The 21,278-nt window shown below is 33.7% G+C and overlaps 1 protein-coding gene across 3 annotated transcripts; it reads left to right on the top strand.

Moving 5' to 3' along the window:
• The first annotated feature begins 1,393 nt into the window (after positions 1-1,393).
• LOC145296157 (uncharacterized) lies at positions 1,394-20,951 on the top strand. Of its 3 annotated transcripts, XM_080142362.1 has the most exons (4): positions 1,395-1,632; positions 3,363-3,437; positions 14,552-14,705; positions 18,897-20,951. In XM_080142362.1, the coding sequence occupies exon 4, from the start codon at positions 18,924-18,926 to the stop codon at positions 20,799-20,801; it is 1,878 nt and encodes a 625-aa protein (XP_079998488.1). In that variant the 5' UTR covers positions 1,395-1,632; positions 3,363-3,437; positions 14,552-14,705; positions 18,897-18,923; the 3' UTR covers positions 20,802-20,951. The 3 variants fall into 3 exon arrangements, with proteins under 3 accessions (XP_079998490.1, XP_079998488.1, XP_079998489.1); XM_080142364.1 differs by lacking the exon at positions 14,552-14,705 and having other exon boundaries at positions 1,394-1,632; XM_080142363.1 differs by lacking the exon at positions 3,363-3,437.
• Positions 20,952-21,278: the final 327 nt, after the last annotated feature.

Here is a 21,278-nt window from a genome sequence, read left to right as displayed (position 1 = left end):
GGGGGGATTTTATTGAAAGCAGACGAGTGCCGTATATTTTTATTGCATATGTGCATGTTATGTTTATGGGGGCAAAAAAATAAGGCTGCAATTAAACAAAGAACAAGTGCATTTACTGGAAGCCTGAATGATCATGGATTAAAAGTCAAATATGAACAATTAAAATTATAGAAGAATAAAAGGCCAATCAAATGAGGTATAGTTTATTTAAACAGTTACATTAAATTTAGCTAAAATTTGCAGTGCAGATTTCTTTTCCGCCTGTATATATATATATATATATATATATATATATATATATATATATATATATATATATATATATATATATATATATATATCTGTGAATCCATTAGCATGAAACGTACCATTCGGCAAAAGCAAACCGTGGCAAGAATATAGTTAAAATTAACATTAATTTTTAGTATTTTTTTTAATTAATATAAGAAATATCTATTTTTCACTAGTGTATTTTATTGTAAAATCGATCTTGACTTTATAGCAGGTGCTTATACACTTTTTTTAATTGATTCTGTATTTAGGTGTTCCAAACGATATAACCAATAGAAATATTGAGGTTTTTTATTTATTTATTAATTTATTTATTTATTTATTTATTTTGCAGCGGTTTAAACTGATACGAAATTGCAAATTAACAAATAAAACAACATAGTTTTGTGATGAGTTTTAATAAGTGATTTAATTGCGGGATTTTATTTCAAAACATACTCAATTCAGTTTAATAATGGGAACCCTTTAAATAACTCGCCTATTGCGATTAATGCTCAAATCCGTATTAAAAAGAAAAACATTACATCAACAAAAGTCAAGTACGTGTATTTTTTATACAATTAGCTCTTTCTCACTTTTTATTAAATTCGTTCATACAATTTTCCCTTTCCTTCTTGTTTCAATGTTTAATTAATGGTATTTTTACAGAATCAATTCGCACTTTAATTCGGACCATTTCTTTGTTTTTATTCTTCGGCCATCTTCAAAGATGCTCCCTTTTTCACTGCCTCCCTTCGACTAAAAGCGCGTTTTTATCTACATTGTGGGGTACGCGTTCAAACTGTCAAACTATAAAAATCATTATGATTTATTTTTTCGATTTTCTTATAAAAATAACATAAAGACAACAATAAGATATGAGTTTTAATCGTATAAATATGAGTAGATAAAAATATATAAACATTTAAAAAATTATTTTAGTCCTTTTTAATTAATAGAATTTTAAAAAAACATATCTTTTGCTTATTATGATCTAGGAAGTTAAAAAGATTTCACAGAAAAACTCAGTTTCATTATCTATTTATAAATCATCCAATCAAATTGCTTCGAAATTATGTGACGTCACACGTGTTTACCTGACCTGTTTTTACTTGTATTTTTTTTTTCAGCAATTCAACCTGTCAAACTTGTACCTATTTGCATTGCCTCCCCACGGGACAGAGTTAGACACCAGGGTCGTTTTTTAATGTGGAGAAAAGGAACAAAAAATAAAATTTGTCTCAGTCGTGAAAGATTTCTCTTCCACTAACAGAGAACAAGAAATTGAATTTTAGCATCTGAAGAACAGATACTACACTTTGATCTTGAACCAAAGGCATAATCCATTTAAGACGACAACCCGTAAGTAAAACCTTATTTCAAAACATCACATGCATTTTTAGGATTGTATTTTTTTATTAATAAATTAATATCGATTTTTTTTTTTCACGAGTGTATTTTTTTTTTATTTGTAAAAGTGATCCGGACTTTATAGCCGGTGCATATTAAAAATTTAAAAAAAAATGTTTGTTTCTGTATTTGAAACGATATCACCGATACTAATCCGGAGTTTTTATTTTTATTTTTTTGTTTGTTTGTTTTGTTTTGTTTTTTTTTTAGCTGCTGTTTATCCTCAAATTGATGGGAACTTCTGCCAATTATTAAAAAACAGTTTGACTGTTTTATGATTTTGGAGAAGTGATTTAAATTCGGCATTTTATTTCGAAATAAAACATTTAATTGTTTATTTACCAGTATAGTTTATGAAATGAATTCCCTCTTTAATTCGGTATTTACATTTTTTTTTTTTTTGTTTTTCCTCCGATCTCTTTCAGACAAAACGGTGCAGTTTCATCTACGTCGTAAGGTTTGTGTTCGAACCTGACAATAAAAGAAAAATACGTAAAAGAAAATCGTTGCGACGCGTTGCTTAAATAACTCTACCTTCCCATGAGGTATCGCTAATTACCCCCTTTTTTTTTGCTCAGCATACACCTCCAAACACCCGGGCAACGCCGGGCACCCATGCTAGTATATATATATATATATATATATATATATATATATATATATATATATATATATATATATATATATAACTACTTCATTTACTCACACAAATTTAATATACGAAAGTATAGATTTATGCGTAAACTTTAAGTATTTACTTCAAAAGTGCTCAATACGTAGGTAGAGCTAGTTAGTAATTTATAAAATATATATGGCGATTAAGCTACACTGAATATTCTGCGTTTCATCCACTGTAGGATTCGTGAGGCTTATGCGAATATTCAGTTTAGCTTAATCGTCATATATATTTTATATATATATATATATATATATATATATATATATATATATATGGGATGGGGCGTCTGCTACTAATTTCTCCCTCCTGGATAGGATTCAAAAGAGAATCGCCAACCTGATAGCTCCTGAACTGTCATCTAAGCTTAAGCTATTGTTGTCATATTTGTGTGGTGTATCTGCTACTAGTCTCTCACTCCTACATAAGGTTCAAAAGAGAGTCGCCAACCTAATAGGCCCTGAACTGTCATCTAAGCATCAGCCTCTGTCCCATCTACGAAATGTTTCATCCCTCTGCTTGTTCTACAAGTATTTTAATGGCGAATGCTCTGAGTAACTACAAGCACTGGTACTCCCTCGACGTAAATACCTCCGTCAAACCCGACAAGCAGTTAAATCACACCCCTACACAGTAGAGATCCCTAGGTGTAAGAAAACCTTCTCCTCCAATAGTTTCTTCCCCGGAATTGCTTTCCCAATGTACTGACATTCAGAAGTTCAAATGTAGTTTGTGAACATGCAGGTCATCTCCCTTCATAATGTCCCTACAATTTATAGTAGCCCCCTACATCAAAGTGGCACTGTGACTTGTTTGGGGTGAAAGTTAAAAAAACAAAAACAAAACTTGATTTAAATGAACGAAAACATGTATTTTCCACTTATTGGTTTCAAATAAGTTAAAGATTTCACGGAAAGCCCCAGTACTATTTATAAATCAACCAATCAAATTGCTTCAAAATTGTCTGACGTCACACCTTTTTTCACTAACTTTGTTTCACTTTTAGCAACTTTTCCAGCAATTCAACAACTCAAACGTTTTTCTTCTTGAAGTTAAAAAAAACATTTACAAAAGATAAATTGTAAGTAAAATCTTATTTCCAAATATTACATTATTTTTTAAATTATATTTTTTTCACAATAGAAACAATATTGATTCATCTTTTTGTATCTTTTGTTTTAATATGGAAAGAAAAAAATACGGTTCAAAATTGAGGTCATTTCGTTTTTTGTCGATATATTTACTTTTTTTTTTAGTTTTTGGTTTGTTTGTTTTTTTTTACATTTTCTTTCATTTTATTTTTCCAAAAGGAAAGGAGGACGATTATAATAAAAGAAATTAACCCCCTTTTTTACGATAATATTTTATTGTAAAATGGTTCCAGACTTAAATATATATATATATATATATATATATATATATATATATATATATATATATATATATATTATACACCATTGTTTAAATGCTATTTGTTTTTACTTTCTTTCCAACTCAATAGTCACCGTTTAAAATGACGACTTAAAAAGTTTTGGGGAATGCTGAAAACGAATATCACATTTAAATTTTGAGGCAGATCAGCAGTTTTTTAGATATTAAGATTATATACAATGTAATCCATTGTGTTTTCACTGGTGGCCATGTGTCTTCCCAACTGAACTAGTACTAATGTGTGCATGCGTGTTATGAAACACCTCCCCCTCCCTATGTTAAGAATGGCGAATGTCACTTACATTTATTAAGTCCTACATCGGATAAAATGTCAATATATCTAGAAAACTGCCCCGAATTTGAATGTGATATTCGTTTTCAGCATACTTGAAAATCCATAAAAGTCGCCAATTAAAGGTGAGTGTTAAGTTGGAAAGAAAGTAAAAAATAACCTTTGGAATTCACTTTACTTGAATCTTTTGTTTTTTTTTTCATCTGGATAAAATATAAGATGAAATTCCTAAGTTTGTTTAGGTCCTTATATGCACTTATGTTACCGTACTAATTTTCAGGTTAAATTTAAGTTTATGATATGTTTCTATTTTATTAAATTGCTAGGTGAAAGTACAGAATAATTACAAAACGCCCTCCGTGTTAAGAATGTTTTTTTAAATAATAACTTGGGGGGGGGATCGTCAGGGGTGGGGTAGTTACAAATCGGTTTCAATTCCAAACTTCTGCTAAAGAATAAAAATAAGGACGTCGTGGTTTAAATTATTTTTTAGAAGTCATTTAATTTCGGAATTTGTTTCTCTCTCTCTCTCTCTCTCTCTCTCTCTCTCACTCTCTCTCTCTCTCTCCCTCCGTATATATATATATATATATATATATATATATATATATATATATATAAGACGAAATAAAGACGAAACGTTGATGAACACATAATACGATTTGTTCCTTTTTATTTCTCTATTTTGTGGGAATACTATTATTTTCATCATATATATATATAGTCACCGCGTATATATACTTTCACTTAAATTGTTGTATATGGACCATTTCGATTAATACCCAATATATATATATATATATATATATATATATATATATATATATATATATATATATATAAATTAAAATACTTCAGCAAAGGTCAAGTACGTGTCGCTATTTCAAGCAATTCGTTCATACACAGATATTTTCTTCCTTCCTTTTTTTTTATCTTTAGCGTTTAATAGGAATATTTTTATAGTATACTCCTGTCTCTTGTTTGGATCGTTTACGTTTTTTTTTTGTTTTCCATTCACCTTTTTCTGATATTTTCTTTGTCATTCCCCCCCCCCTCCCCCGTAAAAGTAATCTGGTTTTCATGTACATCGTAAGGTCTGAGTTCGAGTCGGACAACCAGTAAAAAAAATTGCTGCGATTTATTTTTTTGTTTTCCTTTTTTTAGTTTGATAAAATTTACATGATTAAACCAATACAGAAGCTACCTTAAAAACTTGTTTTCAAGGAGTTTTCAAGTGTGCTGAAAACGAATATCGCATTTAAAATTAGGGCTGGCAACTAATTTTCAGGATATTGCAAAAATACTAGTAGTGATATAATGTAGCGACCATATTTGTTTATGATATCGCCACTTGGACGTAAGGGGCTACTATTTGGGGCTTTGTCTAGGAAAGATTTAACAAGATATTTGTTTATGTTACATTTAAACTTCTGCATATCAGTACATCCACGGAAGCAGGAAGCAAGGAGGGAATTCCAAAGTCTAGCTGTTCGAGGGAAGAAACTATTAGAATAGAAAGCTTTCTGGCATTTAAGGACATAACATAAAGAAGCTGACATGTGAACGAGTCGCGCATGCGCAGTCGTGAAACAGTGAAAAACAGATAAATGTCTGATGATACGCAAGTACCAATTTTTCAATCTGGACCTTTCGTAGCCCTTTTTCCCGTCCCCCCGATGAAAACGGATTAGAAAGCTTTCCACATATCTGAACACCCTATATACCAAATTTAAAGTATGTAGATAAAAATTCGTGGAGTATATAGGTTGAGAGGTGTCCTCATATATACACACACGCATTCTCATATTTATAGATTATAAAACTGTATTTTCCGTGAAATCTTTTCAATTTACAAGAAGATAATAAGCGAAAGTGTTTTTTTTCTAAGAGAAATAAGTATTTTTATGTTTAACTTATCTTACAATTAAAACAAAGGTTATATTGTTATTTTCGATGAGTCTTTGTCGTATACATGTAATCGATACGAGGTCATTATATATATATATATATATATATATATATATATTTACTATAATAATTAAATACCTACAGACACTAGTGTTTCATCCTTTCGGGAATCTTCAGTGCAGGGTGTCACGATTGACACCAGTCTACAGATTCGAACTCGGCAACACGAGCCATCCCTGGCTCGATTAGCAAAGACCGTATCCGTTCGGCTACCGTTAACCGTGTGAAATAACGTTGAATTTAAACATTTTAATTTTAAATGTTCTTTACGTCAGGCAGACAGTGATCAAATCGTTATACGATGATCCATGCATAAGAGCTAAATTCACCGATTTAATTCAACTGAAGTGTTCAACGATAAGAAACGAGTTTCTTAAAGGGGCTGTTATGATTATTTTTTTACTATAAAAATAATAATAATAATAATAATATATATATATATATTATACATATATATATATATATATATTACTATAATATATATATATATTTTTACTATAATATGCATATATATTACTATAATAATAATATAATATATATTATAATAATAATATGTATATATATTTTTATTATTATAATATGTACATATATATATATATATATATATATATATATATTACTCATGTTCACGAGTTCTGGATATGACCTTAAACTATATCCGATGGTGAGGTCCCAGCTTGTGGGCTTTGGGGAGTGTGTAGCCACCTCTTAATTGCCATTGCTCCCAGGTCCACTCTGATCCGGAGTGGTAGTATCTATTAGGGTCCCAACTATGGATTAAATAGAAACTGATTTGAAAAAAGAAAACAAATATATTCTATTAAAAAATTTTTCTTCCAGATCACTGGATTCATCATTAAATAACCTGAAAAGGGTTGATATGCCGTAAAACAAAAACAACCAACCACAACAACAATCACCCCTTAAAAAACATATCGCCACTTGGACATAAGCGGCTACTATTTGGGGCCATGTTTAGGAAAGATTAACAAAATATTTGTTTACGTTACATTTAAACTTCTGCATAGCAGTACAGCCACGGAAGCAGGCAGCAGGAAGGGAATTCCAAAATCTAGCTGTTCGAGGGAAGAAATTATCAGAATACAAAGCTTTCTGAAATTTAGGGACATCAACAGTGAAGGGGTGAGATTTTGTTGCTAGTTATGTGTCTTAGCTTTCAGTCAACAATTTTCCTGGAGATGTCATCTGTTTTCATCAGTGCCATCTTTTGTATCATGTCAATATCCTATTTGATTAGAATTGCTTATAGTCTTTTCTATTGTTTTAGAAATTGTTTCGAATACTTGTTGACATGATTATAGTTTGCTATATGTTCCATATATTCTTAAGCTTTCTGTAATTGCTGTGTGTGTTTTTTCATGTCACACAGGGATGACACAGTCTACTATTTTGTAAGCTTTTGAGTTGTTGACTATAAAACCAAATGAGAAAATATTTAGCTGCTATGTAATTTCTTAATTAAATTGATATGTGGTAATGCTTAATTGAATAACTTTTACTATTTCTAGGAATTATTAAAAAGGGGAACAACTCTGTCTAAGCTGTTTATACTTGAATAATTTTGCGACATGATTAATACAATTTGACTGCTGTATAATGGAGTAATTAAACGACAAATAAATCTAATTAATCTATTATGGGATTTCTATCCGTCTTGTTTTCCTTGGGTTCGTGTGATGTTCTTTCTGTTTTATTCTTTTTCAACTTACCTGTGATTGGTCAGCATCACCTGGTTATGTGAGTTAGACTCAACGATTATCCTGAAGAATTCAGTTGTTTTCATTAGTGTATGGTGTCAGTCTTTCCTTTGATCAGAATTTCTTCTAGTTTTGGGGGGGGTTTCATAGTTTTTGAAACTCACAGTATTAATGCGGGTGTCCCTCAGGGGTCCATCCTGGGCCCAACTCTTTTCCTGATCTACATTAATGATCTTCCAAATCACATCCTTACATCATTTGTAGACATTTATGCTGACGACACTACCATTTATGGTAGCACATCTAAGATAGTAAACGACCAAGTTCTCTCCAATTCGCTCTCCTCTGATCTTGAGCACGTAGTACAATGGGGAAAGGAGTAGCTGGTTACTTTTAATGCATCTAAAACCAAGCTTCTCTTTTTACATCATCAACATTCTGATCCACATCTGGCATCAATTAAAATGAATGGCTCTCGTCTTCAGGAGGCCTCAAGTTTTCTGGGCTTGACCATTACTCCTGATCTTAAATGGAACACGTACATCAAATCTGTTGCCAAGGCCGCTGGAAAAATGGTGGGATCTTTCTATCGATCCGGTAGATATCTCACTGCTGATGCTATTCTCTATCTATATAAGAGCCAGATACGTCCAAGGATGGAATACTGTTGCCACATCTGGGCAGGAGCTGCTAGAAAGGACTTGTCCTGCCTTGATATAGTTCAAAATAGACTTCGTAGCCTCGTAGGAGATGTCCTTTTCTCCTCCTTGCAACCTCTATCTCACAGAAGAGATGTTGCGAGTTTGTCTCTGATGTATCGTTATTTTCATAGAAAGTGTTCGACTGAGCTTCAATCTATGGTCCCCCCTCGCCAAACTTTCACAAGAAACACTCGTCTAGCTGTAAACACTATCAATAATTCCCCCCACTCTTTATCTGTGCCTAAACCTAAACGTAGATTCCATGAACAAAGCTTCTTTCTTAGAACTGCACGCCTGTGGAATTGTCTTCCGTTTTCCTGCTTTCCGGCTGACTACAATATGATTGTGTTCAAGTCTAACGTAAATAAGTTCTTGATGAGCCGTTCCATATGTTATCAAATTTACCAAATTTTCATTACTAATGATTACTATATTGTCCAATTTCTACTGTACACTCTTTAACCCTTATCCTTGAGTGGCCTCTTGGCCTTGATAATGTGGTGATGCCTATGTAAAAAAAACTGTTGAAAATGCTATTCATATTATTGGCATGACTATAGTTTGTTTTCTGTTCCATATACCATTAAGCTCTTTGAATTTGCTTCGTTTTCTGCTGCTTTTATATTCACGTTGGGACAGTGTAATCTACTATATGGCAGGTCTTTTTCTTGTTGAGTTTTAAGCAAATCAAATAAGTGGAATAAATCTTTTTTATTAATTTTTTTTTTTTACTCATATTCACCCCTAATAAGGCATATCGCCACTTGAACATAACAGCAATTTAGGACCATGCTTAGAAAAGATTAACAAGATGTTTATTTACATTACATTTGCATATAAATAAAGTGAGGAAAGCAGGTAAGCAGGAAGGAGATTCTAAATCTAGCTGTTCAAAGGAAGAAACTATTAGAGTAGAAAGCTTTTTGGTATTTAGGGACCTCAACAGTGAAGGGGTGTGATTTTGTTGCTAAGTGGGTTTGTCGAAAATATGTACATCAAGGGGCACAAGTGCAACAAGTTCATCAGATTCCATTAAAATACTTGTAAAAAGGCACATTACAGCGATGGGATAGGAGTTGAAGATTCGTTGACAAAGACTCTTTGGGGGGGGGGCCTATCGAAGAGGGAGAAACGTGGTAGATGCACCAGTTCAGATGTGGCAACAATACTCTATGCATGGGCGAATATCGCCACTTGGACATAACAGCCTACTATTTAGGACCATGCCTAGAAAAGATTAACAATATGTTTATTTACATTACATTTATTTATTTATTTATTCATTTTTACTCACATGCTCTCTGGCACTGAAGGACATCAACAGTGAAGGAGTGAGATTTTGTTGCTAAGCGGGTTTGTCAGAGATATATACGTATATGGGGATACAAGTGAAACGGGTTCATCAGAACACATTCCATTAAAATATTTGTAAAACAGGCACAGTGATGCAACATTGCGGTGATGAGACAGGGGCTGGAGCTTAGTTGATAAAGTGGGACGGATTTGATTGACAACTCTTTTTTGGACTTTATCTAATAGGGAGAGACAAGTGGTAGATGCACCAGCCCAGATGTGGCAACAATACTTTATGCATGGGCGAATGGTGGCTTTGTAGAGGTACAGGTGTAGCAGAAACAAATGGAACTTTTTTCTTTCGCAAGTCAATGCCTCTCCCCTGTGTATTTGGCCACATACTGACCAATCAGGGGTGCAGTGCATTGATCCTTTCTCTCCCCTTAGAAAATCAGACAGCTTCCAGTTTGAAGGAAAAAAACTCTTTCTTATCGAGAGATACGCCAAGCGGATCGGACACTTTTCTTCGCTCTCTCTCCACCTCTGTGTTATTTCATCCAATATCGATAATTCCCACTGGGAATAACTACCGCGATAGCACCAGGTAGCCATATGACGCTTCAGGTCTCCACTCGATTTACAGACCAGAGAGTAAACAGAACATCTGTGCCCTGCAAAGTTTCCCCCATCAAAGAAAGATTGATCTCCATGTGAACGCTTGTGGCTAGCTAGGCCAGCCCTGGATAAAATCATTTTACCACATAAATCACAGGTGTGGTTCTGCATGAAATCCTCCGACAGACCTGATATATCTGACAGATTTTTTTCCTGATATCATGCTTCATTTTTGCATGCTCATATTTTTTCTTCTCAAAACTATCACACAGCCATGATAGACTAAGGAGCGCCACTTTTTACGATCATTGGAAGCACTTTCCCAACTGAACACGTCACTACCAAGAGCTTTAAGATTATCTTTGATATTATCCTTAAAGCGTTTCCTCGGTTTATGTTGTGGACGCTTTCCTTGTGTAATTTCACCATAGAACAGGCGCTTTGGCATTTTATCGTCGTCCATCCTTGTCAGATGTCCAGCCCACCTCATCTGGTTGCGTATAATCAACTTCTCGATACAAGGTATATCAGCCCGCATAAGAACATCCACATCAGATATAAAAGTGGTCCACTTGATGCCCAGAATGTGTCTCAGTAATTTCTGGTGCACTCTCTCCATGACTTTCATGTGTCTACCATAAGTTGTCCAGGCCTCAGAAATGTAAAGCAGGGATGGTAAAATACAAGATTGATAGACACTGATCTTTGTATGAATAGTTATACCCCTGTCAGACCATACTCGCTTCTCTAAGCCACCAAAAGCCTTAGTGGCACGCTGTATCCTATAGTTGACCTCAGCATCCAGGGTTCCATCTCTGGCGAGAGTACTACACAAATACACAAATGTGTCAATCACGGTAAGTCTCTGGTTGTTGACAAAAATATTTTGGTTCCACCGGGTGGAGGTGTGAATATGACTTTAGTCTTCTTAAGACTAATACTAGGCCCAAAAGATGCACAGGCCCCCGAAAACAGATCCCTGCATATCCCTCTCACCATGAGCCACAAGATCAGCGTCATCCGCATAAAGCAATTCACGAACCAGGTGCTGAAAGGTCCTTGTAGAAGCATGAAAACGACGAAGATCAAAGACTCTACCTGTGGTCCTGAAACACAAACAAACACCTAGAGAATATTCCCTAAAGGCATACGATAACAAAGTTGCAAAATAAATTGAAAAAAGTGTAGGTGCTAGGATATCACCCTGTTTCACACCATTGTCAACCAATGTGGGTTCCGACAGGCATCCGTTGAAGTTCAGTCGAGCCTTCATATTAGTGTGGAGCTCCCTGAGTAATCGTAGAAATTGAGGTGGGCATCCCAACTTCCCCAGAATTATCCATAGAGCACTTCTGTTCACCATATCAAAATACGTTGCCAACTGCTTCCAACAAACGTATCCCACGATAACTTCCACAGTCGGTCCTGGGCCCCTTTCCCTTGTACAGTGATATAAGAATTGCATCAACCCAATCCTGATGGACGGGAACACCCCTCTAGACATCAGTGATAAGATGAAGAATTTCATCAACAATTTTATCACCCCCATGTAAGAGGACTTCCACAGGAATACCATCAAGCCCTGGAGCCCTCCCAATGTTAACTTCCTTGATTGCATCTCTAATTTCATTCTCAGATGGGAACACAGACATTTCATGGATAAGCTTCTGTTGTGATAAAAATTAATTGATGACGTCCTCATCAATATTAGAGGGGTTGTCAAAGAGATCAGAATAATGCTCGGTCCAACAAAGGAGAATCTTGTTAGGATCCTTTATAAGGGCAATTCCATCACTTGAGAGTAGGGGAGATGTAGATAGTATTTGAGGACCAAAATCTTTTTTTAAGCAAATGGTACATGCGTTTCAGGTCTTTACAATCAAAAGCCATTTGGATTTGGTTGGCGAGTTTAGCCCACCACTGATTCTTCATTTGAAGGAGTCGCTTTTGGAGAATACCCTTGTTTGCTTTAAGTGACTGTCGGAGGGACTCTCGGCCTCCATGAGAGGCAGACAACATCTTATGGTGCAACTCATTTTTAGCACTTAAGAGTTGAGTAATTTCAGAATCATTATCATCAAACCAATCCTGATGTTTAGATTTGCGGAAGCCAAGAACATCTACACTTATTTCATAGATTCTATTTTTAAAATACGCCCACGACCCATTAAAATCAGCAGAATTGACTACGGATCAAAGCTTTTCACGAGGATGGGTCCAGGTAAACCTATGGACGTCTTTGTGGCTGAAGAAAGTGTTACAGATAGCAAGGTCAAACTGAGTGCATAGATGGAGAAGATGCAGACCATTACTGTTGACCCTACCTACACCAAACCGGCCTAGTGAGTCCCAGGTGTGATGATCCTTGCCAACACTTGCATTTAGACCACCCATGAGTAAGATCTTCTCAGATAAAGGAATAGAGGAAATGGTACGACTGAGATCTCGGTGAAACGCTGTGATGGTGTCTTCATCATGACCCATGGTAGGGGCATACACAGATAAAATTGTCATATACCTACTGTGTGCAAGAGGGAAGCACATCATCATAATTCTGTCACTTACACAGATTGGCTGTTCAATCTTCTTCACTAAATCAGAACGACCTGCAAAGCCAATTTCACCCTCTCGTCTCAGCCTCGATGGCTTTCCTTTCCAAAGGTGTATCCCGAGCCCACTTCCACCAATTGATCCTCACCATTCAATCGTGTTTCAGACAATGCTGCAATATCTATGCTGTACCTAGCAAACTTTTTTGCAACAATAGCTGTCTTACGCTCAGGTCCTTCACTATCCAGGACATCTAGCAAAGTTCTCACATTCCACATAGAAACAGTCAGGTTATTCCTCTCCTGATAAAATTTTGATTTTCCTTGTTTATTATTTTTCTCCAACTTTATCTTGTTTCTCCTGCAAATATAGAGCAGCCGCCAACTGCAGGAAGCCGACCAGCTAATAAAAGGGTAGGTCACTTTTTCTAGACCCTTCCCAAATTCAAGGGTGAGCAGTGTATCCCTAGAAAAGGCTGTTCAGCCGCCAGATCATCCGCCGAAGTTGCTTCCACCCTGTAAGCGATTTAGTCGACAATGTTAGATAATTTACTGGCCGCCTATGTGCAGATTTGCAGCTATGCACTTCCAGCCCGCTAAGCCTGTGCATGTCGCCACTCACCTATCGCCATAGGACTTTTACTTTCTTTTTTTTTTTTCTCGGCGAAAGATATCTGCACATTAAGATCGCGACACAACATGCTTGTGCTACACATATTGTACCCTCTCGCACCCTACCACTGGTTGCACAGTGACAAACTGAAATAGTGAGATGACTGAGCAGTGGCATAGTGGGCATGTTTTATTATCACAGAGTTTTAACCTCTCCGGCAGCTGGACATATACACACACATACACATAAGCAAGCAAACATGCATATGTATTTATATATCCCTAGTTCTCACAATATAGTAACCCTCCAGAACTTGAGAGGGAGGCTAACAGGTACTACACCTTGCCCAAGGGTGACCTGAAATAATGCAAGGCAGAGGCGTTCATCTCCCTGAGGTAGCAGATTACCCACATACCCAAACACATACATACATACATACATACATGCATTTATATATTGGTAACTAAACATTTTCAACATAAACCGCCCTATCTCTGAATACCCTTTATGTCAAATTTCAAATGTTTAGACCAGAGTAATTTGCTAGACACCGCAGAGCTCACACTTTGACCCCTATTATGACCACTTAACATTTATTATTTTGGGCTCAAATCAAGTTATTAAGTTAGACCCATGTCCAAGGTCCAGAGTCATTGCAGTGAAAAATGTACAGACTCCAAAACTCCAAAACTCGAGTTTCACCCTCATTTGCTCTCTCTCTCTCTCTCTCTCTCTCTCTCTCTCTCTCTATATATATATATATATATATATATATATATATATATATATATATATATATATATATATATATATATATAAAAATGTAAATATTGGTTCGTTCGGAATTAATTGTCTAAAAAACCACTGGACGGATGGCTTCCACGTTTTGGTATAATATGTTTACTATATCAATGTGTGTTTTTATATATTTCTTTTTAATTATAACATTCTACTTAATTTTTCTATGATAAATAGGTGGATTTCTTTTTACCGAGAGGTCATTTTTTTTATTTAGGTACAATTATTTATTACCACTTCCTGTCACGTGACCAGTGTTACAATTTAGCGGTTTTCCTGCTATATCTGGAGATTTCGGTTACAATCTAGCGGGAAATTCTAGAAAATCTGGAGGTATTTGGCACCCACAAAAGCGCTTGAAAATATTCAATGTAAGTAAAAAAAAGTAGCATTTATTTCCTTTGGTAACAATTATTTATTGATTATTTGTTTTGTTTTTCACCTTTTTTTCGACTAACCATTCTTAAATCTCGCTATAAAATCGATTTTTCCATGTACATTTTAGGTGGGGGGGGGGATTCCAACCTCCGAAGTTTGGGTTTGTATTACTGTACACATAGATTCGAAAAAGTTGTCAAAAAACAAATATATAACAAATAAATGTTATCAAAGGCAAGATAAGTTACTTTTCTGCCAAACTGGATATTTAAATTAACCACACGTGGTCTCAAAATGAATGACGACGCTCAAAGTGTATACACATTTTGACTCCTCCCTTTACTTAAAAATTCACCAAAAATCAGGAAATTAACGAATTTTAATGAAAATTGCAGTATTTTTCAAATAATGATCGCAGAATATAATGAACTAATTATTTTTACTTAACTCTTAGTAAAAATGTTTTATTTTGTTTAAACAAAAAATACCTTTACTAAAGTTATGGTTTTCAGTAGTAAATAAAAAACGCAAGAATTTATTTTTGCTTTTTTTAAAGCATCGTAATTTGTAACAATAAAAAATAATTTTTACAGTAACATTACGAAAAACGCCCTAAAGTCCGTATTAATGTATTCGATATAACTCGAAGAAAAATTAATTATCGGATACTATTCAGGAAATTAAAGATTCAATTAGATTCCTATTTCAGTCACCTAAATTATTTAAGGTGAAATGAGTTTAGGAATTTATAGCCAAACCTAAATATATATTATTTTTTGGTAAATATCCAGATACGCTTCTACAGAACACCGGCCACTCTAATTTGTTTTTTTTTGGGGGGGGAACAAATATATAACAAATAAATGTTATCAAAGGCAAGATAAGTTACTTTTCTGCCAAACTGGATATATTTTTTGTGTTTTTATTCAATGTAACATATTTATACAGCTCGAAAAACATACAGTGTGTACCGATGTATTCGAAAATTCAAGATGGCGTCTCACACTCTCTTTAACACCGTAAGTTTGGAAAAAGGTGTTATAAATAAAAAACTATACAAAATACTATTAAAAATCTGCCGAATATATGTCAACCTATGTCACAGTAACATGTATTGAGCGAGTTTTTAACAGTATTTTATCCGGTTTATTATTTATAACATCTTTTCCCAAACTTACCGTGTTAAAGAAAGAATCAAACTCCATCTTGAATGTTCCAATACATCGGTAAACACTGTATGGTTTTCGAGCTGAATAAAAATGTTACATTGAATAAAAACACGAAAAATATATCCAGTTAGGTAGAAAAGTAACTTATCTTGCCTTTGATAACATTTATTTGTTATATATTTGTTTTTTGACAACTTCTTCGAATCTATGTGTACAGTAATACAAACCCAACATTCAGCTCGAAAAACATACAGTGTTTACCGATGACTTGGAAAATTCAAGATGGCGTCTGATTCTCTCTTTAACACGGTAAGTTTGGGAAAAGGTGTTATAAATAAAAAAACTATACAAAATACTATTAAAAACCCGCCGAATATATGTCAACCTATGTCACGGTAACATATATTGAGCGAGTTTTTAACAGTATTTTATCTGTGTTTTTATTTATAACACCTTTTCCCAAACTTACCGTGTAAAAGAGAGAATCAGACGCCATCTTGAATTTTCCAATACATCGGTAAACACTGTTTTTCGGGCTGAATAAACATGTTACATTGAATAAAAACACGAAAAATATATCCAGTTTGGTAGAAAAGTAACTTATCTTGCTTTTGATAACATTTATTTGTTATATATTTGTTTTTTGACAACGTTTTCGAATCTATGTGTACAGTAATACAAACCCAATATGTTACATTGAATAAAAACACGAAAAATATATCCAGTTTGGTAGAAAAGTAACTTATCTTGCCTTTGATAACATTTATTTGTTATATATTTGTTTTTTGACAACTTTTTCGAATCTATGTGTACAGTAATACAAACCCCACCGACCACTCTAATTTGTTTGGGGGGGGGGGAATCTGATGTTGGGGCGCGCGCGCCCCATAATTACACCCCCCCCCCAATGTACAAAGTAAAATCTTCGGAAAATGTTAAATGGTGTTCTAATTGGTAAATGTCGGTGCATTACTTACGGAAAATTTGAAAATTCGATGTTCCAGGTAAAAAAAAAAAAAGATAAATTTCCAACTTGGTGTGCTTTCCTTTTCTTATTTTATTTCTTTTTCAGCTAATTTTAAATTTTCCACCCAAAAAGCACTATAATGTATTTTTGAAAATTAGAAAATTCTATGTCCTGGAAAAAAAAATCCCCTCCCCCCAACGTAGTTTGCTTGGTGAAGCCGTCGTTTATGCTACAGCGTGCATGCGCGTAGCATAAACGGAAGCTGCAAAATGGTGGAAAGAAGTTCGTGGGTTCAGGGGTAAATACCATGCAAACGGTAAATTTGCCCCAAGTTTGACTATCAGATTCGTTGTCAGCGACCTCAATTACCTATAAAAAAACAAATTACAGTGGTCGAAGTTCTGTAGTAGCGTATCTGGATATTTACCTTTTTTTTTCTTGCTTAAAAAAAATAGCATTAATACATTAAGTTAGGTAAACTGACTTTTTCGTTTAAAAATGGAATTATTTCCCTTTCCCTATTAACTTTTTTTTTTTTAATTTTTTTTTAATAAATATTTTGTGTTTTATATACATAAAGTACAATTGTTGAATGTTACTGTTTTGATTATATTCGTTTGGGGGGCACAATTAAAAAATTAAGAAAGATTAAAATGAAGCGAAATTTAAGTTTCCGTTCCATTTTTACAACAACCGTAAAACAGTGCATACTCAGCAAGTTTTATCGTAATTTATAAGCATATTGAAACACTAAATCAACATTTTATTTATTTTTTTGCATAATTAATGATGGAAGTATTTTTCTGTTTATTTTCTTAGCATCTGTTAAAAAAAATAATTTGTACATTCTCTTAAAAAAAAGAATCAAACTTTTCTCTACTTTCACATGTGTTCCATTTTAACAAACTGAGCCACAGCAACGCGTGGCCGGGTACAGCTAGTATATATATGTATATATATATATATAATATTTCCATGATATATGATTTTATATATATTGCATCCTATCATGTTTTATAATGTTATGAATAATATAGCGTATATATTACATTATATATACTAGCTGTACCGCACACGCCTTGCTGTGGCTCAGTCTGGTTAAACAGAAACGTACACACACACGCACACACACACACACACAGATTGTGATAATAGTCGGAAATGTACAGTTTATAGGTTCCAAAATTACACGTAAAGAGGATTAGGAAGTATTTAAACTCTCAATTTCTGGTTAGGATTAAAGGTTAGAGTCAAACATTATAGTTCACTTTGAAATGTTTCGGTAATTTCCGGGAGGCGGTTATAGTATTTGTGTTATTAATTTTTTTTTGTTTATGATCCAGTTACGAAGGACGTAACCCCACATCTCTAAAAGATGTGTATTTCCTCCCGGTGTTGACTGGTGTCGGTAGAAGGACTTGATATTTAGAGGAAAAAAAAGGAACTACTTCTTCTAAAGATGGTGCAATAGAAATGATGTTGTTTCTAGGATGAAATGTAGCATTTTATAAGAACGACTGTGTATTAAAATACTGTCCTAAATTTACATAAGATAATGATTAATATTCTAGACATAATACATTTGCTGCAAACCTACGCTACTTTGGTGCAGAGTGGAATTTCTGCAATCTAAATGTAATATATGGAGATAATTAATATTATATTAACGTATGTGTACATCGTATTATATTGATATTATACATATTATATTTTACGTATTATATTTTTATGTATTATATACAAATTATTATGCATATTCTATAAATATTTTAGATATTATGTATATTATATACAAGTAATCACATATATTATAATAGTTATATAATATACAGTATTATATATTCTATATTATGTATGTAGTCTCTTTTCATGATTTCTGTATATGTTGTCCCATTATATACGTATATATATGCATATATATGCATATATATACATATATATATATATATATATGTTTATATATATATATATGTTTATATATATTGTAACCTAGACAATGAATTTGTATATATGTTAAATTATAATTTTTTGAGTATTTTTTTTTTCAGTTTGATTTGCATTTTTATTCTTCATCGATGGCGTCTGTAGAGTATGGAACACTTTTCCAGTGTGTTGTATGTGAATCGCAATTAAACGAAACTTCCAAGACTTTACCATGTCTTCATAGTTTGTGTGAATCATGTTTCCGCAACACATTAGAAGATGGAGGGACAGAAGGCAAATGTCCGCAATGTGGTGACAGATTTCAAAATGACGAAAGTTTGACCCTTTCACCTATTTTGGCCAATGAATTTAAACGACGATTATTGCTGTCCAAATTGAAATGTAACTCCTGTCTAGAAGAAGGCAAATCATCTATGGCAAACTTTTGGTGCATCCAATGTGAGAAATCGTTTTGCATTAATTGTAAGCGACTCCATAATCGATTTATAGAAGAACACATTTTAAAAAATTTGGACGAAATGAGAAGAGTGGATGCCATTGAAATGATCATGGGAAATGAATGTCCGTTGCATGGAAAAGCTGTAGAATTGTATTGTAACAAATGTAACATGTGTTTTTGCAACGCATGTTACGAGTCTCACTCGACTGACCCCGGCAGCAGCAAATGTATGAACGTGCCTCCATTATTACTGAAAGATGAGGCTTTAAAAAGGAAAACTCAAGTCCCGAATCTGGTGAAAGAAATGGATGAATTTAATGAATTTTTGCAGTTTTCAAATGAAAATAGTTTCAAATATATGGATAAATTAAATCGTGAATGCGAATCTAAATGCGCGAATGTTTGGATAAAATATGAACAGATCATAGAAAATGCCAAGTCTGATGCTTTGGATCTGTGCGAAAAGATAAGACAAGAAACGGCAAAAGAAATTAAAATATGGAGCAACATTACTGACAAAAATACAAGAATTCTCAAAGAAATCGAAATCTGGTTGCAGAATGTACAGCACGTGTTTCGTGAAGATCACCAAGACCGGGAGATCTTTTATGGATTAAAACTATTGACATCAAGACTTCCATCACGATACCATAAATGGATGCGACCGATTGAGAAACGTGAATTCTGTTTCACATTGCCTGACTGGTGGCATCAAGCAATGGAACCATTGGTCAACCGACAAATCCCATCAGTGTCTTGTGTTCGGAAAACAATTTCTGTAAAAAAACTTGTAAAAGAAAATCAATGGATTCTACCTGGACCAGAATCACGAGATATCAGAACTATTTTAATCAATGAAAAAGATGCTCACATTTTTTTGTGTGATAATGAAAATAAATCAATAATTGAAATGAGTGAAATCGGACAATTTGTGAGTGAATTTCTTTTGTCTGATAAAGAAAATCAAAATTTTAAACCTGTTGACATGTGTTCAATTTCATGTGAAGAATTTGTTGTTTGTGGAAGTGGAGAAAATAAACTAATTTTTTTGAAAAGAATTGAAAATGATCCATTTTTACAAATACAAAAAATCGTTCCAACAACAAGCGAATTTTATTCCGTGTGTGTAAAAAAAGAAACAATTTTTACTTGTGATCTTGATTTCGCAATTCATCACTTTACTAAAGAAGGCATAGAAATTAAAGCCACCACAAATGAAGGAATGGGTGAGTCAAAATATTGTCCACGAATCCGTGTTGATTTCTCGAGTGGGGAATTTTGGGGTTCAAGTTGGGATCGTTCTGAAATGATATGCTTTAATTTGGAAGGCGAAAAAATTCATTCATTTAAAAAAGAAAATATTTTTTTTGATTTTAGTTTGACTGAGTTTGGACAATTTTATTGTACTTACGACGGTGTGTTTTCTTGTTGTCCACAAGAATGTCTGCTCCCTGTCAATATAAATCAATCAAAAAAACCTCCACTTTTGTTTGTTTTCCAAAATAAAGTATTTTTTTGTTTTGAAAAAGATGGAGAAAGGATAATTGAAATTCTGAAAATATTTTATTGAAAATGAATTTTAAAACTTTATATTTGAATGCTTCGATATATTTGTTGTAATTAAATGATAAAATTTCAATTGTTTATTAATATTTTCAGTTGTTTTTATCGACACGTTTTTTTCAATGATTATTTAACAAATAAAAGAATAAAAACACAATTGTCCTGACTTTATTTTATTTCTTAAAATAGGGATAGCCGCTTGATGATCTCCTACAGGGAGACGGGGCTGCTCAGGTATATTTTCCGAAATTGACAAGGAACATTATATGACACAGATTGAGTAGACGTTATTTGTACAGGTCAGGGATACGTCTTTGACATCCAGACCGTACATTTGTGTAAAATTAAAAAAAAAACAACGTCTTAAATGTTTTGAAGTCAATAAAGATCGTCCTTGCACACATGAAGACTAAAATGCCTTTTATACAGCGTGTCCGAAAAGTTGAAGGGTTGAAAAGTCTTGTAATTTTACCATTAAAGATTA

This window comes from Euprymna scolopes, chromosome 16, assembly GCF_053919585.1.
Source record: "Euprymna scolopes isolate OS-2025 chromosome 16, ASM5391958v1, whole genome shotgun sequence".
Classification (NCBI taxonomy): domain Eukaryota; kingdom Metazoa; phylum Mollusca; class Cephalopoda; order Sepiida; family Sepiolidae; genus Euprymna; species Euprymna scolopes.
This window is presented reverse-complemented; position numbering and strand designations above follow the sequence as displayed.